Source organism: Ascidiella aspersa, chromosome 2, assembly GCF_963924565.1.
Source record: "Ascidiella aspersa chromosome 2, kaAscAspe10.2, whole genome shotgun sequence".
Classification (NCBI taxonomy): Eukaryota; Metazoa; Chordata; class Ascidiacea; order Phlebobranchia; family Ascidiidae; genus Ascidiella; species Ascidiella aspersa.
Window position 1 is genome coordinate 39157927 of NC_139448.1, and position 27975 is coordinate 39185901.

The following is a 27975-nucleotide window of genomic DNA, read 5'->3' on the forward strand; positions in this document are numbered from 1 at the left end:
GACGATACACCCTAGTATCGGACAAGTACCGATGCCACCACTTGGTATCGGGTATCGACTACGATTCCATATTATCAAAGAATGTAGGATATTCATTATAGGCTATATCCGATACACGATATTTTCGGCTAAAAGCAGACTGGCCGATAATAAGAGGTATCGGTTGTTGTCCGATAACATCGTCGTATTTTTTTTATGTCGTTACCCCTTTCCTACTACTATCTTAAAATTTATGGCGGCAAACAGAAAATGTCCTTATATTTGTTTGTTTAAATATTTATTTTAGGAAAGTCGGCATTAGGCTATTTGTCATAACTTGTTTAGCCAGCGGAGTTTTCATGTACAGAAGTTATGCTGGAGTAGAAAAATACACAAAAGTATTTTTTTTTATTATGTAGGAGATGAAAACGAAGTGACAGGCGTCAATCAGATGTGTTCACCAAATTTTGTTTTTAAAAATGTATGTACAAAATGTAAGAGTAGCAAAATACACAAAAGTAAAAACTTTGCATTATCTTAGAGGTAAAAAAACGAACTGACAAGTGTCAATCAGATCTATTCACAAAACTTTCCTAGGTTGAGAACGCAAAGTAAGGTTATTGCTGTCGTAAACGTAAAAGTTTGTTTTCGCAGTCTCTAACAGAAAAGACCAATATTTGTTCTCCAACTAAAGTCAAAAGTAAAATTAAAAAAAATTCCAAATTACTCGAATCTATGCTATATTTCGTTAAACTAATATTGACTTTAGACTGACGCTATGGTAAATCATTGAACTTATTGAATGAAATATAAAATAGAAAAACTATCAGACAATTTCAACAAAACTAACAACTATAAATGTTGAAACTTTTTTCTAATGCTGGCGTTGTCCCACCTGGTTGAACGAAGCTGAGATCCTCCAAACGCACCTGACATTGTGGGGGTATTTTAGAGGGTAGTTGGGTGACTTTAGGATTCCAGAACTCGCAGTGAGCTGGGTTGAGCCACACGAGTATGTAGAGGCTGCAGAAACAGAGTTTTTACAAATTTAAGTGCCGTAACTTCACAGCAAATGTCAAAGTCAAAAAGGTCGAGTAGATCGACATCGGTTTGATTAAGACGTTTCGATACGAACCTGTAGTATCATCTTTAGTCAATGTTAACTGCCATTAAACCAGCTATAACGAACTGGAAATGTTTTGTGCTGATTTATCACAACAGCTCTCAACCGCACTTATGCTGCCCTGTGATTCATTTTGTTCTTTTTTCCCCTTTTTTTATATCTATTATTTCAGGATACGTATTTAATCTCCTGTTGAGGCAAAAACTTTCATGAGCTTAAATATTTTTTTGTCGTTAAGAATTTAACTACCAAAAAGCCAGCAAAACTCAACTGGAAATGTTTTTTAATGATGGCTGCAAGCCTATGAGCGGCGCCCTGTGATTCATTATATGTTTGCTGCATTTTTGTCAGATTTTTTACATTCATACAATTTTATAATCTGTCAATACTTCAAGATAGAGATGTCCAATATTCGACAATTGATCCCGCTACCGATGACTGATATTTGACGTCACTAGTACCAAACCAAATGACGTCACTAGTATGTTTAAACAAGGAAAGTAGATGAAAAGGTTCAAAGTACAATGTTCCAGGTTAAATTTGCTTCAGCGCTAGAACTTCAGTCGCCCCCATCCATCAACATATACTTACTTATTTTTAATAAATTTACATTTTGAGCTACACTCTCTCCGCTGAATCGCAAATTATTACTGTAATTCCAATATCGATTTATATCGGATCAGCACCACCCTAATATCGGATGATATCGATATCGCCCCTAGTATCGGACGATATTGATACCACCACTTGGTATCGGCTATCGGCTTCGAACCAATATTATCGAACAACTCTACTTTGAAACATTAAACACAGTTCATTTCGCATTGTAAGTCTTTTTTTCTTTTAACATTTAAAAAAAAAGTTATTAACACCAGTTTTAAAATAAAATTTGTTCATATGATTCATGCTCAAAATTGAATCATTTTTTATTTTAAGCCAGGGACTTTTATTTTCCCAATGTACTCACTGCTCGCAAACTACGTTTATGGCCGACCTCTTCGCAAACCAACCAAGTTACCATAAACCGAACTTATAGAAATACATCAACATGTTGTTTATATTATTTTTTCGTTTGATTTTTGCATTATATTCTTGTTTATTATGTTCAACTCACTGCGTGCCGTCCACTTAAGTTTGAACCCGCTTCTTTGAACTTGGGAATCAGAGTTGAAGGTCACCTTCATCCTTCGGCCCGTAGAAAATACGGTAGAGGGCGCTGTTGCTCCACAAAATGTTCCCAAAACCTGAAAGTAAAAAAAATGAAGAAAAATCGCATAAATGTGAAAATTAACCTACATTAACAAAAATGTGTTGTGTTCCTGGAAGTAAAAACAAAAAAAAATAAACAAAAAGACCAAAGAGGGGAAATTCGTCCCAAAGGGAGAGAGTCGAAAGTTTAAAACCAACTTTTTTAATTTTTTTTATTTTTAAATCAACGTATAGTACTTAAAATTTATTGTGCTACTGAAATGAAAAACAACAACGAAATATTTAAAAAGGGAGATTTTCAAACCGGGATGGGGAATCCACCCCAGGAGGGAAAGTAGAAAACCAACTTCATTCAATTTTTTTTTAATGTAAAAAAATCCAACAGCATGGCCAGGCAAGATTACTTTGTATTATTTGCGAAAACACGGAAGTACTCTGATGTTGGAAACCTCAACCGCTAAGCTTACATTGGTAACACGAAGCCAATTAGAGTAACGCGAGCGTAGCTGTGCGCCAGTGATGTGAGACAAGCATTCGAGCAAAGCGCTTTCAGTGCAGTGTTGTCAAACTGGTGAAAGGTTCAAAACGGGGTAAACTCGTGCTTTGTAAGGGCGAAGTGCACGCTTGGAATGTTTAAGTACCGATACAACCACTTGGTATCGGGTATCGGCTCCGATCCGATATTATCGGACAACCCATACAAGGGTTGAACAGAAGTGAAAGTTCAAGAAACGATGTTTAAAGCAACTGACGTGTGTTTCTTGATTGTAAACTGTGACGTTGTCGTTGTCGAAGCCACATCCAGTCTGCAGCGACCAGCTCACGAATTCCAACGAAATTATCTGCAACAACAAAATCCAACTTTAGTAAAACCAGTATTTCCCAACCTGGGTTCGCGAAGGTTTTTTTGTATAAGGCCTGTTTTGTTGTTGTTTTAAATGTCGGGAATAAGTGACCCCTTGCTAAGCATCACGTTTACCGTTGTACAATGACTTAAGCCAAGTAATTCATTAGGCTACACAGCATTTGTACGCACACTTCCAAATGAAAAAAACTATGCCGAAAAAAAACTCAAAAACTATTTTTCAAATTCCACTCAAATGACCTAAGACAAGCAAGTTATGTAAAAACAGTAACTTCAGTCAAGGCGAGTCATGTAATAACAGTGATTTAAGTACGTCATTACAACAGTGTTGTACTTACAGTTCCCGATGAAGCCACAATCCTCCACACACAGTGTGTATTTGCCGGGTAGTTGTTCGGGTAATTTGGCGACCTGATATATCCACTGCTTCCTGTTACAAATGAACTGCCGCACACCAGGTTACCATCTGTGAATAAAATGTGGATTTAGGAAAACTTATTGTCTTACTATAAAATAAGCATGGTCTTGTGGTCAAAAGAGAAATAACTTAAGTTTAAGTCAATTATAGCCTACTTATAAATAAATTAGGTTTTACTAAAATGTTTTTTGAATTAGGCTGCTTGAGCGTTAAGTTTTAAACCAAGCCTGAAAGTGTAACGCACAACACTTTTAACAAATAACATAAATTTAAAGCAGGCTTTTAATACTTAGCTTTATGGTAAATCTTTTATATAGTAACTTAAGTTGAAGTCATTTTTTTGCGAAATAACTTCAAAGTCGTATACCATGCTCCATTTTGTATTTTCAGCATCACAAAACTCACGTAGGCCTATAATTAAAAAAAAAAAATACCGGACTAAAATTTCCCACAAATTTGCTCTGCACCTGTTGCCTCGTAAACTGCGTGAAATCCTGTGCCAGAAAAAAATGTGTCGGACGAAAATTCAATCTTCATTATTCTTCCGGTGCTCACCATCGGCAATGGCAGGTCAGTCCCACAGAACGTACCTAGTTTCTGCGAATAAAAACGTCACCATACAAATAATGACGTCACTATATAATTAATGACGTCAATATATCTAAAATGACGTCACTATTTGTTTAAAGGTCGCAAGCGTTGCGTAATGATGCGTCGTGCATACCATGGTTGTAAACAAGTCATACGAAAATGACTTTAATCCCAGTCAGACCTCAGCTTCGTGCTTTATACTTTTAATACGTACTGTTAAATAAGAACCAAATAAATACATTACTATTTGCCAACCTATATCTAGAAAAAATATTTGGCTTTTATGGCTCCCTTAGCTCAAAAGGTTCCCGACCCCTGGTATGGCGACTAAAACCTAAAATATGTCATCTTATATGCTCCATCACTATTTTCGTTTACTTTACCTCCTACCTGTGTAAGTCCGTTATAAACGACCACCTTGTCCGTGCAAATGCTGAACGTTGGTCCTTCCAATTTGAAAGCGTCGAAACCAACCGCAATAACCTGCCACAATATCTATATGTTACTTGATTTCCACCTAAATGAATGTGGCTACCAGGCATTGTTTCAACTGTAAACTTGTTTTTGCGGTAAAATTTTATTAAGTTATCAACGTTTCGACCACCTATTCGGGCAATCATGTTTTTTCGCCTCGTGGTTTAGAACCTGGCACATTGTTGTCTTTCCTTTAATGTTTGTCTGGTATATTTTTTTCGTCTAATTGCAATTGCATTGCCCTGAAGAAGACCGCCCGAATAGGTGGTCGAAATGTTGATACTGTAATAAACTTTCTTTCTACTTCTCACAGAAAAAAAAATTTTTTTTTTTTAAGGACTTTGACATTTATTGTCGTAAAAGCCGGAATGCCCGCCAGTGACTATACATAGCCTGACCTTCTATTATCTCTTATGCGACTAGGGACTTTATTTTCTAGGTCAGAGTCGGACTCGAGTTATTTAAATCCCACATCCTCTGTGTCCCAACCCCTGCTTTATCCATTTGTGGTCATGTCCTTGCCAATAATAAGGTGGACCATCAAAATCACCTCAAAATGTAATTACCACAAAAGTAGGCAACTTAAAAGCAAATAATAGAAAAATTGAATAAGCCATTTGCTGGTGTCTTTTTGATATCAAAAGTGTTATACGTGGTTCTATTGAAGTTTTTCACGTACAACTGGTCTTAAAGTTTAGGACTTAAACAAGTAGTTGCCTAGTTTTAAATAGTTGGGCACAATAATTGCAGCATTGTGACGTTAATTGAAGTCCAAAGTAAGCCATTAACTATGTTACGTCACAACTGGCGAAGTTCGAATTTTGTTAGACAAGCCTTCAACAGCTTGGATTTTGCAATTGAGATATAAATTGTAATATATTTGGCGGACCGGCGGTTGAGAACCACTGCTATAGACCCCTACTTTATCCATTTGCGGTCATGTCTCCCCAATACTTACTAGTCCTATGGGTGCTTTCAGTGTAAGCGAACACGACGTCCACCTCGGGTAGCTCAGGGGGTAGTTCGGGCTCTTCAATGACCCCGATAACCTCCCTGTTCTTTCCTGAGGGCAATCACCTGGAAAGCACAAGATAACGGGGAGTAAAGCGACCTTTTTGGGATAGGGATCGGGCGAAGGTATCGGTTATCGTTATGTGGCCGATCTATCCTCCAGGTGTCATTGAACCACGTTTAATCTTTGTTTCCTTGCCAAATATACTAAGAATATTGTATCGCCTATTATGTTTGATTCGAATGAATTGCAAATTAATGTTGGGTAATGTAAATGACACAAATACTTGCCTCCACGACCGAACAGCCTGATGTGAATAACAAAGTCAAAAAATTTACGTTTAGTACTTATACCTTTATTATAAGTACTAAATATAAAAAAAACTTTATTTACAACCTTACAACCCACATACCTTGTACAAGGATCCTCAATTGCATTACGATGCTTGTAAGCACAACTATTACAACTTTTGTCTTCATTTTGTCGCCTATACTGGAATGCTCTGGTTGCAAACCGGCGATACACAACTGTTAATAAGCCTTTTAATGAACAAATATTCTTGGAACTTCGTCCCCCTGACAAGAACTTAGTAAATTTTAAGTTTCTCCGAAACAAATGTTCAGGGATTTTTTTTATTCTAAAGTAAATTTGCATTCCAAAAGCCCAAAAAGGCGAGTAAATTGGCATCAATCTGCCAAACATCGATAGACACTTGTATTACACGAACTGATGACGAAACGTCTTAATCAGGATTATGTCGATTTTCTGGATCTTTTTGGCTTTCATTTAATTTTAAGCTGTCTTACTGATCCGTGCATAATATACCAGACTTTCTATGCTATATTAAAGTGACCAGCTAAGTCTTTTTGTAGCTAAATAGCAAAACATTACAAAAATGGCGTAACCATTTGCATCTAAATGCCAAAACAACTGAAAATTAGACCCCTAAAACTGTCAAATTACCCCTTTTGTGTGCAGCTACAAACAGTTAAAGACCACTGAATAACTAAATTAGGCGAATGCTCCAAATATAAGTTGGGTTTCTTATTATTTTGGTAAGTGCTACGCTTCAATAGATCTCAACCTTTTCTGTCTCGCTGCCTCTAAAAGAACTTGATTGATTTTAGTTCCCTCTTTTTAATTTTTCAGCTTCAACCGAATAATGATTGAAAAACACTAGAATGAACTAATCATTTGCATCCAAATGAACCGTAAATATAACGACTATACCTGGGTGCACTAAGCATGGATTTGTAATGTATCGGTAGCTTAATAATACATTTTGAAACTTTGAAACGTCTTAATCAAGATGCTGTCGATTTACTCAACTTTTGTGGTTTAAAACTCATAAATAACTACTGTGTTGCAGCATCATTGTGCAACAATCTAATTTACCACGCGCATAAAAATGCATTCGAAAAAAAACGCTCTGAGCAAACTTTACCAAAATTCTACCAAATTAAGGTCTACCAAATTATAAACTAATTGTGTTTACAATTTCCAGTTGGCGGCCATATCAGTTTTAAAATTTGGTACTGCGCATGCGCATGTCGAACTCGGGTAGTTTTACGAGATCTTACTAGAGTACCATAGTTCCGAGTCCGACTCCAGCAAAACAAACTGACTCCCAGCCCTGATTACATGTATTAGTTTTGCTTAGATACGACTCACTGGGCGTGGTAAAGTTTGTCCATCTTAGTTGGAAGCCTGTGTAAGCCGCACTGTTGTCAGACACGAACTCGATCTTCACAGATGAACCTGTCGACTCAATGTCACCGGGTTCTCCATACTGACAGTATCTCGCGATCAGCTGTGATGAAACAATCGACCTTTGTTGACTACATATGTTGTCACAACATAGTTGTTTTCGAAATTAGTTCATTTAGGTTAACTTATTTAGACGTATATAAGCTATTGCTGCAAATTACATTTGCCAGAAGAGCTCTACAAACCTGTTAGTTAGACGTAGAATGAACATTAAAAGCCTATACAGATGTAGGTATGGCTATAGCATTTTGTGAACGTTTCGAATAAATGTTAATATACTGACTAGATGTTGTAGTGAGAAGTGTAATGAACTTTGTAATGTTAAGTTCAACCCACCGAGGTCTCTCCGTCGTAGACGTTCAACCTGTCAGATGCGCAATTGTACGTTGAATCGATTCTCATGTGATTGAAGACGATTCTGATTCGCTAACAACATGTTGAAATTTAAAGCATGCTTTGGGGGTTGAAGTTAAACGTAAAAGTTTGTTTTCACAGTCTCTAACAGAAAAGACCAATATTTGTTTTTTCAATTAAAGCCAAAAGTAAAATTTTAAATATATTTTATTATTTTCCCAGTAACTCGAATCCATGCTAAATTTCGCTAAATTATATTAAATTAAACTGATACTAATTTTAGACTGACTCTATGGTCAATCAATGAAAAATTTAATAAGAAAAATAAAATAGAAAAACTATCAGACCATTTCAACAAAACTGACAACTATAAATGTTGAAAACTTTTTTCTAATGGCGTTGTCCCACCTGGTTAAACGAAGCTGAGATCCTCCAAACGCACCTGACATTGTGGGGGTATTTTAGAGGGTAGTTGGGTGACTTTAGGATTCCAGAACTCGCAGTGAGATGGGTTGAGCCACACGAGTATGTAGAGGCTGCAGAAACAGAGTTTTTACAAATTTAAGTGCCGTAACTTGAAAATGAAAAAGCCAAAAGGTCGAGCAAACCGACATCACCTTGATGAAGACGTTATAATACAAACTTGTAACAACAGCTCGCAACCGCACCTATGTTTTCCTCTATTTCATTTTGTTCAGTTTTTCCTTTTTTTGATATAATTTCTTAGGATACGTATTTACCTTTTAGTTAGGGCAAAAAACTTTCATAGGCCTACATAATTTTATGTCTTTACAAATTTAACTTCCATAAATACAGTAATAATCAACCTCTTTTAGCAAGCCAACCAAGTTGCCATAAACCGAACTCAAAGTTGTACAACATCAACATATTGTTTATATATATTTTTTCGTTTTTTAGGCAAGAAAGACTCATTTTAATTTTTGCATTATATTCTTGTTTATTAAGTTCATCCATTTCGCTTTTTTGACCAACTTACTGCGTGCCGTCCACTTAAGTTTGAACCCGCTGCTTTGAACTTGAAGATCAGAGTTGAAGGTCACCTTCATCCTTCGGCCCGTAGAAAATACGGTAGAGGGCGCTGTTGCTCCACAAAATGTTCCCAAAACCTGAAAGTAAAAAAAATGAAGAAAAATCGCATAATTGTGAAAATTAACCTATAATCACAAATTTGTTATGTTACTGGAAGAAAAACAATCAAATAAATAAAAAACAAAGAAGAGGGGAAATTCACCTCAAGAGAAAGTCGAAAATTTAAAACCAACTTTTCTTAATTTTTATTTTAAAATCAACGTATAATAATGAAAAGTTATTGTGCTACTGCAATAAAAAACAACAACGAAATATTTAAAAGGGGGGATTTTCCACCGGGATGGGGAATCCACCCCAGGAGGGAAAGTAGAAAACCAACTTCATTTATTTTTTTTTTCAAAGTAAAAAAACCCGACAGCATGGCAGGCAAGATTACTTTGTATTATTTGCGAAAACACGAAAGTGCCCTGATGTTGGAAACCCCAACCGCTAAGCTTACATTGGTAACACGAAGCCAATTAGAGTAACGCGAGCGTAGCTGTGCGCCAGTGATGTGAGACAAGCATTCGAGCAAAGCGCTTTCAGTGCAGTGTTGTCAAACTGGTGAAAGGTACAAAACGGGGTAAACTCGTGCTTTGTAAGGGCGAAGTGCACGCTTGGAATGTTTTTTTTAACCAACAGCGATGCGATAATGCTTCTTTATTTCACACCACATGAGTTTAATCACGGACATGCTGTAAAAGCCTAAATACAAATCTAAATCTATATCACTTTTGAAATAAGTTAATTTACGCCTTTGAAAAAAATGGTCGAAAAATTTATTAAAACTAAGTTTAACGGAACTTAATAGATTGAAAATGTTTCAATTCGTAGTTAGCCCTCATTATTTTCCGGCTTCCTTACAGTTTTTTAATTTGAATAATCGACCATTTGGCAACCAAACGTTTAAAGTTGTGAATGGTTCGGGTGGCTGCAAAGAATGTCAAAACTTTAATATCGGATCGGCACCGATACTTCACCCTTCAGTATCGGTCAAGTATCGATACAACCACTTGGTATCGGGCATCGGCTCCGATCCAATATTATGGGCCTTTCCTTACAAGGGTTGAACAGAAGTAAAAGCGGCGGCTTACGAGTGTTTCTTGATTGTAAACTGTGACGTTGTCGTTGTCGAAGCCACATCCAGTCTGCAGCGACCAGCTCACGAATTCCAACGAAATTATCTGCAACAACAAAATCCAACTTTAGTAAAACCAGTGTTTCCCAGCCTGGGTGGCGAAGGTTTTTTTGTATAAGGCCTGTTTTGTTGTTGTTTTAAATGTCGGGAATAAGTGACCCCTTGCTAAGCATCACGTTTACCGTTGTACAATGACTTAAGCCAAGTAATTCATTAGGCTACACAGCATTTGTACGCACACTTCCAAATGAAAAAAACTATGCCGAAAAAAACTCAAAAACTATTTTTTAAATTCCACTCAAATGACCTAAGACAAGCAAGTAATGTAAAAACAGTGACTTCAGTCAAGACGAGTCATGTAATAACAGTGATTTAAGTACGTCATTACAACAGTGTTGTACGCACAGTTCCCGATGTAGCCACAATCCTCCACACACAGTGTGTATTTGCAGGGTAGTTGTTCGGGTAATTTGGCGACCTGATGTATCCACTCCTCCCTGTTACAAATGAACTGCCGCATACCGAGTTACCATCTGTTAATAAAATGTGGATTTAGGAAAACTTATTGTCTTACTATAAAATAATGGTCTTTTGGTCAAAAAGTCTTTGACGAAATAACTTAAGTTTAAGTCAATTATAGCCTACTTATAAATAAATTAGGTTTTACTAAAATGTTTTTTGAATTAGGCTGCTTGAGCGTTAAGTTTTAAACCAAGCCTGAAAGTGTAACGCACAACACTTTTAACAAATAACATAAATTTAAAGCAGGCTTTTAATACTTAGCTTTATGGGTAATCTTTAAATAGTTACTTAAGTTTAAGCCAGGTATATTTCGAAATTACTTGAGTTCAACTCAAGGTTTTTTGCGAAATAACTTCAAAGTCGTATACCATGCTCCATTTTGTATTTTCAGCATCACAAAACTCACCTAGGCCTATAATTAAAAAAAATATATATACCGGACTAAAATTTCCCACAAATTTGCTCCGCACCTGTTGCCTCGTAAACTGCGTGAAATCCTGTGCCAGAAAAAAGTATGTCGGACGAGAATTCAATCTTCATTCTTCTTCCAGTGCTCACCATCGGCGATGGCAGATCAGTCCCACAGAACGTACCTAGCTTCTGCGAATAATGACGTCACGATTTGTTTAAAGCAGGGGTTTCTTAAATTAGGATGCATGGACCTTGGGGGCCCGTAAGTTAGTTTTAGGAGGTCCATGAAGGCCTAATTAAAAATATTTGTGTATATTTAAAAAGTAATCATTTTTTTCAAAGAAAGCAGTTCAATTAAAAACAAAACATTTTGCACTGAATGTAATTAGACTTCATTTCACTCTCACACTATTTAGATCAGCCTTTCTTAACCTGGGGTTAATTTACCCCAGGGGGTAAATTTTCTCGTTTTAGGGGGTAAATGAGCTATCAAACAAAAAATCCACATCAGCTGACAGGACAGAAAAAGTGTGCAAGCCGTAGGTATTGGTGGCCTACTTTCCTAGTTCAGATTAACTGCTAATTCGAAGTTAGCATATAGTAGCCTATTAATTCTTTATCATCTAGTGTCGGTAACATTATTTTTCGCGATGATAGCTATTTTAGTTAATTGGCAATATCCTAATTTCTTAGTAATTTCATTGTTACATCATAACTGATATAATTTGCTACTCGTTTTTAAAAAAAGTAGAACCATTTTATATATTGGGGGTAAATCTGATATTCATCTGTTGTTAAAAGGGTAAAATATACAAAAACAGTTAAGAACCCCTGCCATGATTTAGATCAAAACCAACAGATTTATGGAGTCTATTTGTATTGTGTGGTCAAGTTATGACGTCATTTTTTGAAAAAAAATTGCCGATTGTGGTCCACGTGAAGCAAAAAATATTTTAGGGGTCCTCGGTAAAAAAAGTTTAAGAAACCCTGGTTTAAATGCTTAAACAAGTCATTTTCGGAAGTCCCAGGAAAGTCATTTACAACAAACAGCAAGTCAAGCTCCAATCAGGTCATTAATTACAGTCAAGTCAATTCCGAGTCATTAAGATTAAAAATAAATGTTGACCTATTAAAGATAATTGATTCAATTCGAACAGTTTTTGTTTTGTGCCTAAGATATTTAGGTCGAGGCAAATTATTTGAATAATGGCGACTTAATTAAACTTGAGTCAATTCATTAAGCAGTGTTGTAATAACTTAAGTCAGGAACGTGCAGCCTGTGGTCCGCGGAACCAAAATATGTGGCCTGCGCCGTGGTTTGGTTTTTGGTCCGCAACCCCAAACTGTCAGTTTTGTTTGAGCTTCCTGCTGTTCCTAAGTCTAGGTCACTTAAAACCATGTAAATCTTTGTTATTAGAATATCACGAGGTGGAGGCGATTCACATTAAATTACCGCCAACGTTCATTTTGACAGTAAAGCAAGTTTCTAATTCCTCAACGATTAACAAAACAAGCCAGCTTCAGAAAGCTTATTAAAGTGATTTTAAAATCTTTTCCGTTGATTCGCAATTAATTAAGAACGAAACTGTTTTCTTTTTGTGGTAGTCACTGACAGGTAGTGACGAGATATATGCAAGTGGCCCGTGGTCTAATCCCAATACACATATTTGGCCCGTGTCAAGAACACAAATAATGTGCCCCTTATTTTGAGAAATACTTCGACGTTTTTTCAGTCTGAACACCCAGAAGTGTTACCTTGCTTTCTGAAAAGCTTTCTTAGATTTCTAATCAAAAGGATTTGAATGCCTTTCTTTGCTTTTCTTAGATTTCTGAAGCACATCAAAACACGCGTGTTTTTTCTGCCATGTTTAATAGAATGACCGGTTATAACCGGTAAACATCACGCCACTGTTGGGGCATTATGACATAAAACAAAGGCAATTCGTTAACAACATAACACAGTTTAACGCATAAGGAAAGGTTACATGGTTAGATGCTAATTTGTAACAGCCCGGCAGTATAAAAGGTTGCACACCACTAACTTAAGTCAATGACTTGACAATATCACCTATGCAAGTAGCAGTGTTGTTAACAAGTCATTTTGATATGACTTAAGTCCCAGTCAAGTGATTTGGAAAATAACTTAAGTCCAAGTCAAGTCTTTCGCAAAAAAACAAGTCAAGTCCCAGTGAAGTCATTACGAGAGCGAGTCGATTTTAAGTCATGTGATTGACATAAAAGTAAACTGTTGAACTCGTCCCATTATAAGCATTAATTTAACTAAAAAAATAACACAAACGCAATATGCAGCACTAAAGGTGTTTAATGTGTAAAACTTGAGATAAATGTTAATAAAACACATTTAATTTAATCAAAAAATTTAAATTTAAGTCAGTGACTTAAGTCATTACAACACTGGAAGGTAGTATCGGATGACGAATAATATACAAACGGTGCGATTTTATGGGACTTGCTCACACTTTACCTCCTACCTGAGTAAGTCCATTATAAACGACCACCTTGTCCGTGCAAATGCTGAACGTTGGTCCTTCCAAGTCGAAAGCGTCGAAACCAACCGCAATAACCTGCCACAATATCTATAAGTTACTTGATTCCCACTTAAATCAGGGGTGTCCAACATGAGGCACGCGTGCCACATTTTTTTTCCTAATAAAAAATGGCACGCAAGCCCCCCAAAAATACAGCCAATTGTCAAAAAAGCTAAATTTGTTTATTCACAATATAATACAATTTCATCAATTACAACAAAAAACAATTACTTTTGATATTGGAACGTTATGTTGTTTTCATCTTTAGTATAACATCGCTTTTAATATTAGATTCAAAAACAAAATAGTTACGAAACTTTGGCACGGAAAGAAGTTATAAGATAAAAATTGGCACGCCGGCATGTTTGAGTTGGACAACCCTGACTTAATTGAATACGTAGTTGCTGCCAGGCATTGTTTTAATTGTAAAATTTTTCTTCCAGCAAATCTACCAACGTCATGTCCCAGTCAATACTTACTCGTCCGATCGGTGCGGTCAGTGTGAGCGAACACGACGCCAACCTGGGGTAGTTCAGGGGGTAGTTTGGGCTCTTCAATGACCCCGACAACCTCCCTGTTCTTTCCTGAGGGCAATCACCTGTAATCACAAGATAACGGGAGCAAACTGCGAGTTACGGGAAATACATGTTACCGATCTATAAAGTGCCTGCAATGATTTAATTTACAATCTTTTAACCCACATACGGTACCTTGCACAACGACCCCGACAATGATGCTTGTAAACACAGCTATTACAACTTTTGTCTTCATTTTGTCGACTATACTGCAGTGCTCCAAACTGCGATAAACGAATGTTCAACCAATTGATGAAGCAAATATTCTTGAAACTTTAAAAATCGTTCCCTGTGGAAACTTAGTGGAGTTTAAGTTTCTCCTAAAAAATGCCAAAGGGGATTTTTATTTTAAAGACAATTTGTATTTCCAAAGCCAAAAATAAATCGACATTATATTGATCAAGATCGATACGCACTTGTAGGTTATCATCTTTCAGTTGTTGTCATTACTAGGGCGAATATTTTTTGACCAAAAAAATAGGAAATTTTGACCTGAAAAATTAAAATTTGACAAATTTTGACCTGAAAAATTAAAATTTTGACAAATTTTCACCTAAAAAATTAAAATTTTGACAAATTTTCACCTGTTAGAAATACATTGATTTAAATAACCTAGGCGTCGTTAATCACGCGTTTTTTATACTGTATATTGCTCTAACAAAGATATAATACGTTTAAAATGACTTTGAACTTATATGAAAACTAAATTTTTTTTTGATAAAATGTAAGATAAATTTTCGAAAGATAAAGATAAAAAGTTTTTTTTTTTTGTAAGCGATTTATGTGCAATTTGTTCGATTTTAACTTACAAAAATATTGACAAATTTTGACCTAACGTGTAAATTTTGACAAAATTTTGATTTTTTTTTGACAAGTCAAAAAATATTTGCCCTAGTCATTACGATACAAATTAGCATTGACACGTCTTAATCAAGATAATGTCGGTTTACTCGAATTGTTTTGCTTCACAATATTTTTTTAAGCCTTCTAAGAGATCCGTGCATAGTCTACCTAACTTTGCATTCTCTGTTTAGTAGATAAATAGGATACAGACAGGTAAAGAACCTTGAGCATATGCTCCAAATATAAGTTGGGTTTCTAAATATTTTGGTATATGGTACGTGAACACCCCCTTCGTCTTATGAAGGAAGCCCCTTTAGAGTACGCTTCTATAGATCTTAGTCGTATCCGTGCCGCAACCTCTAAAAAGAACTGGATCGATTCTTATAACCCTCTTCTCAATTTTTTCAGCTATCACATTTAATCCATCAATAAATAAACAACACAAGAATGAACAAACAATTTGCATCAGAATGAACAAACTTGTCAATATTAAGGTAGTAACTATTGCCATTGTATAAAAATACCCACAGGTAAATACCGACAATACATATTGTACACCATGCACGGAATTGTAATGTAGCTTTATAATGAACAATATTAAAGTCAAAAAAGTCATATAAATCGACATTATCTTGATAAAGACGTTTAAGTACGAACTTCCATCATATTCAATTAATGTGTCATCAGATATTAACCGATTCAACTGTGCTTAAGTCAAGTACACTAAGTATTGATCTGTAATGCAGCTTGATAATGAATTGCAAACCAAAAATGTCGAGTAAACCGACATCATCCTTATTAAAACGTTTAGATTTACTCAACCTTTTTGGCTTTATATTTCATAAATAACCACTATCTCGCAGCATTTTGGTATAACAACAAATCAAATATAACTCGCCGTTAAAAATGTATTAGAATAAAATCGCACATAACTCTAAAAAGTTTTCTACGATTAACCGGGTGTTTAGTTGGTTATCCACATATTTCACCAACGTGGGGGATTAAACTAAAGGTGGAAATAAAGTTTTGCCTCGCGCTTCATTGACCTTGACTGCGCTTTGTGACCATTTTGGCTTGGAAACACGACAAACGATTTCAGGAACTGAAACGGTCTTTAAAGTTATAACCTATAATTACGTAACTACTCAGGAAATTAGCTGTTAGTAATTGGATTAATTAAATTTGCATTTTTAACACAATTGTTGGTGTAGGCCGATACAATGAATCGTTGTTGGAAAATTGTTAAACGTGGCTCGTGGACCATTCCACAAAACATTTCCGAAGTTGTTTTGCTTTCTTTTGTATTGTAGTGTTTTATTGATATTAAGACACAACAAAGCGGAGTGCGAAAGAAAAAAAAGAGGCGAGATAAAACACATGTCAGAAAGCGACGAATTAGCAGGAAGGCATTAAAATACAGTTGGGGATTCGGAGTAACATGAAGTGAGCGTTAAAATAGCCCTTGCCACTTGCAAAGAAAGTCGTTAATTTTATAATTCCGAATGGCGATAAGATGTTCCGATTTGACCATACTTAGGAACACATTTGAAATTCGGCACGGATTCGGCGTACTTACAGCGGTAAATTACAAAACGCGCACACAACAACAAACAATTCAAAAGGGTTTCAGATTGATCTGCCACAATACCAAACAACATATGAACAGGGTTAGGGCGTAAATCAATCAGAAGTTTCGCCGAGATCCAGGCAGTTACTTCTTCCCAGAAAGTTACTACTTTGGTACAAAAATAAAACACGTGCGCTGCAGTTTCTAATGCACCGCAGAAGAACCAAAATAAATTCGTCTTTTTAAATTGATGATTTATCTCTACAGCGACCACTAGCGGTTAACTCATAGGCTCTAAATAAAAGGTTATTTGTAGATTTTCTCGGATCGCTCGGGATACGTAAATGTCCACCAGCGATGATTTTTATCTAGGCGTTTATAGAGTATATTACAAACTTATACGCAATAATATCGCAAAAACGTTGTATTTTTAAACTTTTTGAAATTGTGTGTTTATTAACGTAAAGACGATCCACGATTTTTTTATTTTTGAACAAAAAGTGTTTAACTTTTAAAATGGGTGAATGTGTTCGATTATAAGGAATAACTCATCTAAAAATAACAAAAACGCAACATAAAGCAAGCAAATTGTTTATGTGCAATACTTATTTGAAAAAAAAAATTTTCATTAAAATTATTCAAAACACTTAAATTTGACCAAAACTATTTCACTTTAGCCAAGTCATTTTGGTCAAAAGAGTTAATACTTTGTAATTTTGTCTAAAAAAGAACATCGCAATTCTTATCTTTGAAGAGTTTAAACTAGAAACGAAGAAATATCACTAAAATCGTTTTTATTTACACCAGACGTTGACGATAAATCCAAACAAGGACTTTTTGTTACGTCACTTCCACCACCATTGTCCCGACAAAGCGACGAGAAGCAATGTTGCCATGACAACCGCACTCGGAGTTAGTTGGCCTCCTGTAAACAATAGGCAATAGTGACGTCATACACAGACTTGTGTACCCTAAATATACTATTTTTAAATGTTACATCACACTAGAATAGACCAACGGATCTTGTACTGGTGGACCCATTGGGGTGCCTGGTTTAGTTTTGGGGTTTCAAGAAGGCCTAATTAAAATCTTAGTGGAAAATTCAAATAGTTTAAAAAATCTTTGCAAAAGAAAAGAGAGAATTAAAACACGCTTTGTATAATTTTGTAATGTATTTTAGAATTTATGTCATTGTTGACTGGTACTACCCTTTTTCTACTCAGTTAGTTAACATTCTAAGGCCGCACGTAAAACTGCCAGGGTCCCGAGTTCGACATGCGCATGCGCAGTACAAAATTTAACTGTTATGACCGCCAACTGGAAATTGTAAATGGAAAAATTGCATATGGTGAAATATTTTCCAACTATGTATTGTGACTGAATGAATTATACGACACCCCTATGGGGATTGCTGAATATCCACGTTATTTCGTTAAGGTAATTGGTGAAATACAGGCTGTAGAGTCAGGGCCGGACTCGGGACTCGGGTTTATTTTTTGGGACGGAGCCGGACTCGGGAGTCGGAATCGGGTTATTTTTAACCAACTTCGCAGCCCTGGTTCAAAGTGAATTCGGTAATACTTTATGAATACCACAACAACCATTTATTTCACCTCGTGATATTGTCCACGATATTCGGAAACCTTTCCTTGTAAGGCTGACGTCACTATTGAAGGTCACCTTGACGAACAATGACGTAGATATGACGTCACTAGGTCTAGAGTTGCCGCAGTGACGCGAAACTAACTAAAAGCATTAAACACGAAAAAATGATTGAAATATATGTATTTTTATTTAAGAGTGGTGGATTAAAATACTTTAAATTGTTAAAAGTGAACTCTACTTAAAACACTTAAACGTGATTAGGTTTGCCAGCGCTTCTCAAATGGCGCACAAAGGAAGGTTGCCAAGTGCAATTGTGAAATATCGATAGGATATAAAGTACTTTTTTTTCTCTCTTTTTCGGCTTAGCTTATTCATCCCACATTTATTTTAGGACAAAGCAACTATGAAGCCTATAAAAAAAATTTCAAGTATTTAAAAACAAATACGAGTCTATCTAAAAATACTCTCATTTCGAGCATACAGCGTTACTTTTTAATTATAAGGTCGACTGTATATGTCAGAAACACGCCAATATAAGTAGGTTGAACTCGAAGCAATATACCAAAAACTTTTATAATATCTCGTACCGTATAAAGTGCGTATGTTGTGCTTTGCTATACACTAAAGTTTACCGAGCTACTCACAATGTTTTCCCCGTCATAAACTTCCACGTAATCGCGTCGACATCCAGTTGATGATTCAACATCGAAGTCCTCGAAGCGAAGTCTTATTTTCTGCGGAAATTCGTTGATCAGAGCCTTGTTATTATTACCTTACGCACAAACTACTTGCTTGGCTGTATAATCTGTATATACATAGGGGCGGCGGAGTTGGGTCATTTTGCTGAAGTCGGATTTGTAAAAGTGGAAAAGAGTGGTTGGTGGATATTTCTCAACAACGTACTGTGTGGTTGAGTTATATAACAACCTATGAATCGATTGCTAAATATGCATCTTATTTAGCCCCGATACGACGATACACCCTAGTATCGGACAAGTACCGATGCCACCACTTGGTATCGTGTATCAACTACGATTCCATATTATCAAAGAATGTAGGATATTCATTATAGGCTATATCCGATACACGATATTTTCGGCTAAAAGCAGACTGACCGATAATAAGAGATATCGGTTGTTGTCCGATAACATCGTCGTATTTTTTTTATGTCATTACCCCTTTCCTACTACTATCGTTAAATTTATGGCGGCAAACAGAAAATGTCCTTATATTTGTTTGTTTAAGTATTTATTTTAGGAAAGTCGGCATTAGGCTATTTGTCATAACTTGTTTAGCCAGCACAAGTTAGCCCTCCAAAATCAGCACACGAAATCTCGCACATGCTTTACTCCTTTTCTATTTTGTCAACCTTCTATATATCGTTTTAGCTTGTATCGCAAGTTGTTACTTAACTCATATAATGTGGATCTGCAAGGTTATGTACCACGCTAGCATTGGACGAGAACCGTTACTAGCGTAATACATATCCTTGCAAGTCGACCTTATTTAAGTTACATGTTTAGTTGCAACCCACCAGCCCCACAGCTCCGTATATCCTCCACGTACATGAGGCGAGGTTGGGGTAGTTCGAGGGGTAGTTGGGTGAGATGATGACCCCGGTTGAACCCGCCAGTGTTTCTGACCTACAAGTGTAAACTGAAATACCGGTCGATGTTGGGGATGAAACTGTGAACGAAAACAAATCCAGGGTTAGAATACAGCCGTTAATGCAAGGACATTGATTAAACAACGGTCGGGTCGGGTGTGTTTTAAAGCCTTAGTATTTATTTTTTTTATTTGCTATAGTTTCAAAGTTAAAGTTACTAAATAAAAGTGTTTTCTGAATTTTATTGCTGTGTCTATAAAACGAACAAGACGCCTTTTCCGTCAGTGTCATCGTTTGTTAGTTTGTTTTAAATGTACTAACAAGATGCAGCAGGTAATGATGCTATGGTTGTTTCTCGACTTGCTCCCCTCTGAGCTTGTGTAGCTTAGTTGGTAGAGCGACGGTCCCGGTATTACCGAGGTCGTGAGTTCGAACCTCACCACAGGATAGTTGTTTATCTAGCCTTGCCTTGCTTGCACCATAATACTGACCAGGCCGAATGAATTCGGTAAGCCTTCACGAAGGCATTACATGCAGTGCTGCGCAGTCGGTTAAAAATATCCCAAGTCCGACTCCGGTCAAATTTGCGATTTTATCGAGTCCCGAGTCCAGCCCGGACTCTACAGCCTGTTTTCTGCCAATTTACGAAACTAAAATAACGTGGATATTAGGCAATCCACTTATAGAGGTGTTGTATAATTCATTCACTCACAAAACATAGTTGGAAAATATTCCACCATATGCTATTCCACCTTTACAATTTCCAGTTGGCGGCCATATCAGTTTTAAAATTTGGTACTGCGCATGCGCATGTTGGAATCGGGTAGTTTTACGTGATCTTACTAGAGTACCATAGTTCCAAACCCGACTCCAGCAAAACAAACCGACTCCACAGCCCTGATTACATGTTTTAGTTTTGCTTAGATACGACTCACTGGGCGTGGTAAAGTTTGTCCATCTTAGTTGGAAGCCTGTGTAAGCCACTCTGTAGTCAGACACGAACTCGATCTTCACAGATGAACCGGTAGACTCAATGTCACCGGGTTCTCCATACTGACAGTAGCTCGCGATCAGCTGTGATGAAACAATAGACCTTTGTTGACTACATATGTTGTCACAACATAGTTGTTTTCGAAATTAATTCATTTAGTTTAACTTAGTTAGACGTAGAATGAATATTAAAAGCCTATACAGAGGTAGGTATGGCTATAGCATTTTGTGAACGTTTCAAATAAATGTTAATATACTGACTAGATGTTATAGTGAGAAGTGCAATAAATTTTGTAATGTTAAGTTCAACCCACCGAGGTCTCTCCGTCGTAGACGTTCAACCTGTCAGATGCGCAATTGTACGTTGACTCGATTCTCAAGTGATTGAAGACGATTCTGATTCGCTAACAACATGTTGAAGTTTAAAGCATGCTTTGGTGATTGAAGTTAAACGTAAAAGTTTGTTTTCACTGTCTCTAACAGTAGAGATCGATATTTGTTCTCCAACTAAAGTCAAAAGTAAAATTAAAAAAAAAAAATCCAAATTACTCGAATCTATGCTATATTTCGTTAAACTAATATTGACTTTATACTGACGCTATGGTAAATCATTGAACTTATTGAATGAAAAATAAAATAGAAAAACTATCAGACAATTTCAACAAAACTGACAACTATAAATGTTGAACACTTTTTTCTAATGCTGGCGTTGTCCCACCTGGTTGAACGAAGCTGAGATCCTCCAAACGCACCTGGCATTGTGGGGATATTTCAGAGGGTAGTTGGGCGACTTTAGGATGCCAGAACTCGCAGTGAGATAGGTTGAGCCACACGAGTATGTAGAGGCTGCAGAAACATAGATTTTTACAATTTTTTAGTGCCATAACTTCACAACAAATGTCAAAGTCAAAAATGTCGAGTAGATCGACATCGGTTTGATTAAGACGTTTCGATACGAACCTGTATCATCTTTAGTCAATGTTAACTGCCGTAAAACCAGCCATAACGAACTGGAAATGTTTTGTGCTAATTTATCACAACAGCTCTCAACCGCACTTATGCTGCCCTGTGATTCATTTTGTTCGTTTTTCCCTTTTTTTATATCTATTATTTCAGGATACGTATTTAATCTCCTGTTGAGGCAAAAACTTTCATGAGCTTAAATATTTTTTTGTCGTTAAGAATTTAACTACCAAAAAGCCAGCAAAACTCAACTGGAAATGTTTTTTAATGATGGCTGCAAGCCTATGAGCGGCGCCCTGTGATTCATTATATGTTTGCTGCATTTTTATCATATTTTTTACATTCATACAATTTTATAATCTGTCAATACTTCAAAATAGAGATGTCCAATAATAGACAATTTATCCCGCTGCCGATGACCGATATTTGACGTCACTAGAATCAAACGAAATGACGTCACTAGTATGTTTAAACAAGGAAAGTAGATGAAAAGGTTCAAAGTACAATGTTCCAGGTTATTAAGCTATAATTTGCTTCAGCGCTAGAACTTTAGTCGCCCCCATCCATCAACCTATACTTACTTATTTCTAATAAATTTACATTTTGAGCTACACTCTCTCCGCTGAATCGCAAATTATAACTGTAATTCCAATATCGATTTATATCGGATCAGCACCACCTCAGTTTCGGACGATATCGATATCGCCCCTAGTATCGGACGATATTGATACCACCACTTGGTATCGGCTATCGGCTTCGAACCAATATTATCGAACAACTCTACTTTGAAACATTAAACACAGTTCAATTCGCATTGTAAGTCTTTTTTTTTTAACATTTTCTTTAAAAAGTTATTAACACCAGTTTTAAAATGAAATTTGTTCATATGATTCATGCTCAAAATTGAATCATTTTTTATTTTAAGCCAGGGCCTTTTATTTTCCCAATGTACTCACTGCTCGCAAACTACGTTTATAGCCGACCTCTTCGCAAACCAACCAAGTTACCATAAACCGAACTTATAGAAATACATCAACATGTTGTTTATATTATTTTTTCGTTTGATTTTTGCATTATTTTCTTGTTTATTATGTTCAACTCACTGCGTGCCGTCCACTTAAGTTTGAACCCGCTTCTTTGAACTTGAAGATCAGAGTTGAAGGTCACCTTCATCCTTCGGCCCGTAGAAAATACGGTAGAGGGCGCTGTTGCTCCACAAAAAGTTCCCAAAACCTTTAACGAACCAAAAAATGAAAAAAAACGCATAAATGTGAAAATCAACCTACATTAACAAAAATGTGTTGTGTTCCTGGAAGTAAAAACAAAAAAAAAATAAACAAAAAGACCAAAGAGGGGAAATTCGTCCCAAAGGGGGAGAGTCGAAAGTTTAAAACCAACTTTTTTAATTTTTTTTATTTTTAAATCAACGTATAGTACTTAAAATTTATTGTGCTACTGAAATGAAAAACAACAACGAAATATTTAAAAAGGGAGATTTTCAAACCGGGATGGGGAATCCACCCCAGGAGGGAAAGTAGAAAATGTAAAAAAATCCAACAGCATGGCAGGCAAGATTACTTTGTATTATTTGCGAAAACACGAAAGTACTCTGATGTTGGAAACCCCAACCGCTAAGCTTACATTGGTAACACGAAGCCAATTAGAGTAACGCGAGCGTAGCTGTGCGCCAGTGATGTGAGACAAGCATTCGAGCAAAGCGCTTTCAGTGCAGTGTTGTCAAACTGGTGAAAGGTTCAAAACGGGGTAAACTCGTGCTTTGTAAGGGCGAAGTGCACGCTTGGAATGTTTAAGTACCGATACAACCACTTGGTATCAGGTATCGGTTCCGATCCGATATTATCGGACAACCCATACAAGGGTTGAACAGAAGTGAAAGTTCAAGAAACGATGTTTAAAGCAACTGACGTGTGTTTCTTGATTGTAAACTGTGACGTTGTCGTTGTCGAAGCCACATCCAGTCTGCAGCGACCAGCTCACGAATTCCAACGAAATTATCTGCAACAACAAAATCCAACTTTAGCAAAACCAGTGTTTCCCAACCTGGGTGGCGAAGGTTTTTGTATAATGTCGCGACCCCAAGGCCTGTTTTGTTGTTGTTTCAAATGTCGGGAATAAGTGACACCTTGCTAAGCATCACGTTTACCGTTGTTCAATGACTTAAGCCAAGTAATTCATTAGGCTACAGCATTTGTACGCACACTTCCAAATGAGAAAACTATGCCGAAAAAACAAACAAAAATTAGTTTTTATTACTCCGCCCAAATGACCTAAGACAAGCAATTTATGTAAAAACAGTAACTTCAGTCAAGGCGAGTCATGTAATAACAGTGATTTAAGTACGTCATTACAACAGTGTTGTACTTACAGTCCCCGATGAAGCCACAATCCTCCACACACAGTGTGTATTTGCAGGGTAGTTGTTCGGGTAATTTGGCGACCTGATATATCCACTCCTCCCTGTTACAAATGAACTGCCGCATACCGAGTTACCATCTGTGAATAAAATGTGGATTTAGGAAAACTTATTGTCTTACTATAAAATAAACATGGTCTTGTGGTCAAAAGAGAAATAACTTAAGTTTATGTCAATGATAGCCTACCTTTAAATAAATTAGGTTTTACTAAAATGTTTTTTAAATTAGGCTGCTTGAGTGTTAGGTTTTAAACCAAGCCTGAAAGTGTAACGCACAACACTTTTAACAGATAACATAAATTTAAAGCACGCTTTTAATACTTAGCTTTATGGTAAATCTTTTATATAGTAACTTAAGTTGAAGTCATTTTTTTGCGAAATAACTTCAAAGTCGCATACCATGCTCCATTTTGTATTTTCAGCATCACAAAACTCACGTAGGCCTATAATTAAAAAAACAAAAAATACCGGACTAAAATTTCCCACAAATTTGCTCTGCACCTGTTGCCTCGTAAACTGCGTGAAATCCTGTGCCATAAAAAAATGTGTTAGACGAGAATTCAATCTTCATTATTCTTCCGGTGCTTACCATCGGTGATGGCAGATCAGTCCCACAGAACGTGCCTAGTTTCTGAGAATAAAAACGTCACCATAAAAATAATGACGTCACTATATAATTAATGACGTCAATATATCTAAAATGACGTCACTATTTGTTTAAAGGTCGCAAGCGTTGCGTAATGATGCGTCGTGCATACCATGGTTGTAAACAAGTCATACGAAAATGACTTTAATCCCAGTCAGACCTCAGCTTCGTGCTTTATACTTTTAATACGTACTGTTAAATAAGAACCAAATAAATACTTTTGCCAACCTATATCTAGAAAAAATATTTGGCTTTTATGGCTCCCTTAGCTCAAAAGGTTCCCGACCCCTGGTATGGCGACTAAAACCTAAAATATGTCATCCTATATGGCCTCTATCACTATTTTCGTTTACTTTACCTCCTACCTGAGTAAGTCCGTTATAAACGACCACCTTGTCCGTGCAAATGCTGAACGTTGGTCCTTCCAATTCGAAAGCGTCGAAACCAACCGCAATAACCTGCCACAATATCTATATGTTACTTGATTTCCACCTAAATGAATGTGGCTACCAGGCATTGTTTCAACTGTAAACTTGTTTTTGCGGTAAAATTTTATTAAGTTATCAACGTTTCGACCTCCTATTCGGGCAATCATGTTTTTTCGCCTCGTGGTTTAGAACCTGGCACATTGTTGTCTTTCCTTTAATGTGCTTGTCTGGTATATTTTTTTCGCCTAATTGCAATTGCATTGCCCTAAAGAAGACCGCCCGAATAGGTTTTCGAAATGTTGATACTTTAATAAACTTTCTTTCTACTTCTCACAGAAAAAAAAAATTTTTTTTTTTAAGGACATTGACATTTATTGTCGTAAAAGCCGGAATGCCCGCCAGTTAATTGAAGTCCAAAGTAAGCCATTAACTATGTTACGTCACAACTGGCGAAGTTCTATTTTATCAACCTTCTAAATATCGTTTTAGCTTGTATCCCAAGTTGTTACTTAACTCACATAATGTGGATCTGCAAGGTTATGTACCACGCTAGCATTGGACGAGAACCGTTACTAGCGTGATACAAATCCTTTCAAATCGACCTTATTTAAGTTACATGTTTAGTTGCAACCCACCAGCCCCACAGCTCCGTATATCCTCCACGTGCATGAGGCGAGGTTGGGGTAGTTCGAGGGGTAGTTGGGTGAGATGATGACCCCGGTTGAACCCGCCAGTGTTTCTGACCCACAAGTGTAAACTGGAATACCGGTCGATGTTGGGGATGAAACTGTGGGACGAAAACAAATCCAGGGTTGGAATACAGCCGTTAATGCAAGGACATTGATTAAACAACGGTCGGGTCGGGTGTGCTTTAAAGTCCTAGTATTTATTACTAATCAATATTTGCTATAGTTTCAAAGTTAAAGTTACTAAATAAAAGCGTTTTCTGCATTTTTATTGCTGTGTCTATAAAACGAACAAGACGCCTTTTCCGTCAGTGTCATCGTTTGTTAGTTTGTTTTAAATGAACTAACAAGATGCAGCAGGCAACGGTGTTATGGTTGTTTCTCGACTTGCTCCCCTCTGAGCCTGTGTAGCTCAGTTGGTAGAGCGACGGTCCCAGGATGACCGAGGTCGTGAGTTCGAACCTCACCACAGGAAGTTGTTTATCTAGCCTTGCCTTGCTTGCACCATAATACTGACCAGGCCGAATGAATTCGGCAAGCCTTCACGAAGGCATTACATGCAGGGCTGCGCAGTCGGTTAAAAATACCCCAAGTCCGACTCCGGTCAAATTTGCGATTTTATCGAGTCCCGAGTCCAGCCCGGACTCTACAGCCTGTTTTCTGCCAATTTACGAAACTAAAATAACGTGGATATTAGGCAATCCACTTATAGGGGTGTCGTATAATTCATTCACTCACAAAACATAGTTGGAAAATATTCCACCATATGCTATTCCACCTTTACAATTTACAGTTGGCAGTAATATCAGTTTTAAAATTTGGTACTGCGCATGCGCATGTCGAACTCAGGTAGTTTTACAAGATCTTACTAGAGTACCATAGTTCCGAGTCCGACTCCAGCAAAACAAACCGACTCCACAGCCCTGATTACATGTATTAGTTTTGCTTAGATACGACTCACTGGGCGTGGTAAAGGTTGTCCATCTTAGTTGGAAGCCTGTGTAAGCCACACTGTTGTCAGACACGAACTCGATCTTCACAGATGAACCGGTAGACTCAATGTCACCGGGTTCTCCATACTGACAGTATCTCGCGATCAGCTGTGATGAAACAATCGACCTTTGTTGACTACATATGTTGTCACAACATAGTTGTTTTCGAAATTAGTTCATTTAGTTTAACTTAGTTAGACGTATATAAGCTATTGCTGCAAATTACATTTGCCAGAAGAGCTCTACAAACCTGTTAGTTAGACGTAGAATGAATATTAAAAGCCTATACAGATGTAGGTATGGCTGTAGCATTTTGTGAACGTTTCGAATAAATGGTAATATACTGACTAGATGTTATAGTGAGAAGTGTAATGAACTTTGTAATGTTAAGTTCAACCCACCGAGGTCTCTCCGTCGTAGACGTTCAACCTGTCAGATGCGCAATTGTACGTTGAATCGATTCTCATGTGATTGAAGACGATTCTGATTCGCTAACAACACGGTGAAGTTTAAAGCATGCTTTGGGGGTGGAAGTTAAACGTAAAAGTTTGTTTTCATAGTCTCTAACAGAAAAGACCAATATTTGTTTTTTCAATTAAAGCCAAAAGTAAAATTTTAAATATATTTTATTATTTTCCCAGTGCTCGAATCCATGCTAAATTTCGCTAAATTATATTAAATTAAACTGATACTAATTTTAGACTGACTCTATGGTCAATCAATGAAAAATTTAATAAGAAAAATAAAATAGAAAAACTATCAGACCATTTCAACAAAACTGACAACTATAAATGTTGAAAACTTTTTTCTAATGGCGTTGTCCCACCTGGTTGAACGAAGCTGAGATCCTCCAAACGCACCTGGCATTGTGGGGATATTTCAGAGGGTAGTTAGGTGACTTTAGGATGCCAGAACTCGCAGTGAGATGGGTTGAGCCACACGAGTATGTAGAGGCTGCAGAAACAGAGTTTTTACAAATTTAAGTGCCGTAACTTGAAAATGAAAAAGTCAAAAGGTCGAGCAAACCGACATCACCTTGATGAAGACGTTATAATACAAACTTGTAACAACAGCTCGCAACCGCACCTATGTTTTCCTCTATTTCATTTTGTTCAGTTTTTCCTTTTTTTGATATAATT

General features: G+C 36.8%; 4 protein-coding genes and 1 non-coding gene across 5 annotated transcripts; 1 reads left to right on the top strand and 4 right to left on the bottom strand.

Moving 5' to 3' along the window:
* Positions 1-853: 853 nt before the first annotated feature.
* On the bottom strand, positions 854-4662 carry LOC146165701 (CUB domain-containing protein 2-like). Its single transcript, XM_083381005.1, has 6 exons — positions 4576-4662; positions 4062-4191; positions 3515-3642; positions 3064-3153; positions 2217-2346; positions 854-1002 (listed from the first exon to the last, which is right to left on the bottom strand). Exons 2-6 carry the CDS (start codon positions 4150-4152, stop codon positions 854-856), a joined length of 588 nt encoding a protein of 195 aa, XP_083237131.1. The 5' UTR covers positions 4153-4191; positions 4576-4662.
* Positions 4663-6357: 1695 nt separating this feature from the next.
* On the bottom strand, positions 6358-14387 carry LOC146165702 (CUB domain-containing protein 2-like). The gene is made up of 11 exons (XM_083381006.1): positions 14212-14387; positions 13981-14099; positions 13445-13537; positions 11012-11141; positions 10425-10552; positions 9976-10065; positions 8790-8919; positions 8201-8328; positions 7775-7864; positions 7343-7481; positions 6358-6362 (listed from the first exon to the last, which is right to left on the bottom strand). The coding sequence occupies exons 1-11, from the start codon at positions 14270-14272 to the stop codon at positions 6358-6360; spliced, it is 1113 nt and encodes a 370-aa protein (XP_083237132.1). The 5' UTR covers positions 14273-14387.
* Positions 14388-16431: 2044 nt separating this feature from the next.
* Positions 16432-27307, bottom strand: LOC146165703 (membrane frizzled-related protein-like). Its single transcript, XM_083382640.1, has 6 exons — positions 27238-27307; positions 26806-26944; positions 25794-25945; positions 18736-18825; positions 18100-18232; positions 16432-17411 (listed from the first exon to the last, which is right to left on the bottom strand). The coding sequence occupies exons 1-6, from the start codon at positions 27301-27303 to the stop codon at positions 17332-17334; spliced, it is 660 nt and encodes a 219-aa protein (XP_083238766.1). The 5' UTR covers positions 27304-27307; the 3' UTR covers positions 16432-17331.
* Positions 19611-24493, bottom strand: LOC146165704 (bone morphogenetic protein 1-like). The gene is made up of 8 exons (XM_083382756.1): positions 24484-24493; positions 24037-24164; positions 23577-23666; positions 22754-22883; positions 21406-21533; positions 21002-21091; positions 20633-20771; positions 19611-19777 (listed from the first exon to the last, which is right to left on the bottom strand). The coding sequence occupies exons 1-8, from the start codon at positions 24491-24493 to the stop codon at positions 19611-19613; spliced, it is 882 nt and encodes a 293-aa protein (XP_083238882.1).
* On the top strand, positions 26246-26319 carry Trnap-agg (transfer RNA proline (anticodon AGG)). The gene has a single exon. It is a non-coding gene; the product is annotated as a tRNA-Pro (tRNA).
* Positions 27308-27975: the final 668 nt, after the last annotated feature.

What these genes read in the sequence shown, in the direction of transcription:
- LOC146165701 (XM_083381005.1), bottom strand. Translation starts at nt 4,152, where the DNA reads ATGGTGAGCACCGGAAGAATAATGAAGATTGAATTTTCGTCCGACACA. An exon ending in CGCAGTTTACGAGGCAACAG is followed by an intron (nt 3,643 to 4,061) that starts GTGCAGAGCAAA and finishes TTTTATTCACAG; the next exon opens with ATGGTAACCTGGTGTGCGGC. An exon ending in TTTACAATCAAGAAACACAC is followed by an intron (nt 2,347 to 3,063) that starts GTCAGTTGCTTT and finishes TTTTACTTTCAG; the next exon opens with GTTTTGGGAACATTTTGTGG.
- LOC146165702 (XM_083381006.1), bottom strand. Translation starts at nt 14,272, where the DNA reads ATGAAGACAAAAGTTGTAATAGCTGTGTTTACAAGCATCATTGTCGGG. An exon ending in TGACCGCACCGATCGGACGA is followed by an intron (nt 13,538 to 13,980) that starts GTAAGTATTGAC and finishes ATATTGTGGCAG; the next exon opens with GTTATTGCGGTTGGTTTCGA. An exon ending in TTGTGGCTACATCGGGAACT is followed by an intron (nt 10,066 to 10,424) that starts GTGCGTACAACA and finishes TTGTTGTTGCAG; the next exon opens with ATAATTTCGTTGGAATTCGT.
- LOC146165704 (XM_083382756.1), bottom strand. An exon ending in TCTCAGCTTCGTTCAACCAG is followed by an intron (nt 21,092 to 21,405) that starts GTGGGACAACGC and finishes ACATGTTGTTAG; the next exon opens with CGAATCAGAATCGTCTTCAA. An exon ending in TCTACGACGGAGAGACCTCG is followed by an intron (nt 20,772 to 21,001) that starts GTGGGTTGAACT and finishes GTTTCATCACAG; the next exon opens with CTGATCGCGAGCTACTGTCA.
- LOC146165703 (XM_083382640.1), bottom strand. Translation starts at nt 27,303, where the DNA reads ATGAGAATCGATTCAACGTACAATTGCGCATCTGACAGGTTGAACGTC. An exon ending in TATACGGAGCTGTGGGGCTG is followed by an intron (nt 18,826 to 25,793) that starts GTGGGTTGCAAC and finishes GAATTTCCGCAG; the next exon opens with AAAATAAGACTTCGCTTCGA. An exon ending in ATCGTGGACAATATCACGAG is followed by an intron (nt 17,412 to 18,099) that starts GTGAAATAAATG and finishes TATTGTTTACAG; the next exon opens with GAGGCCAACTAACTCCGAGT.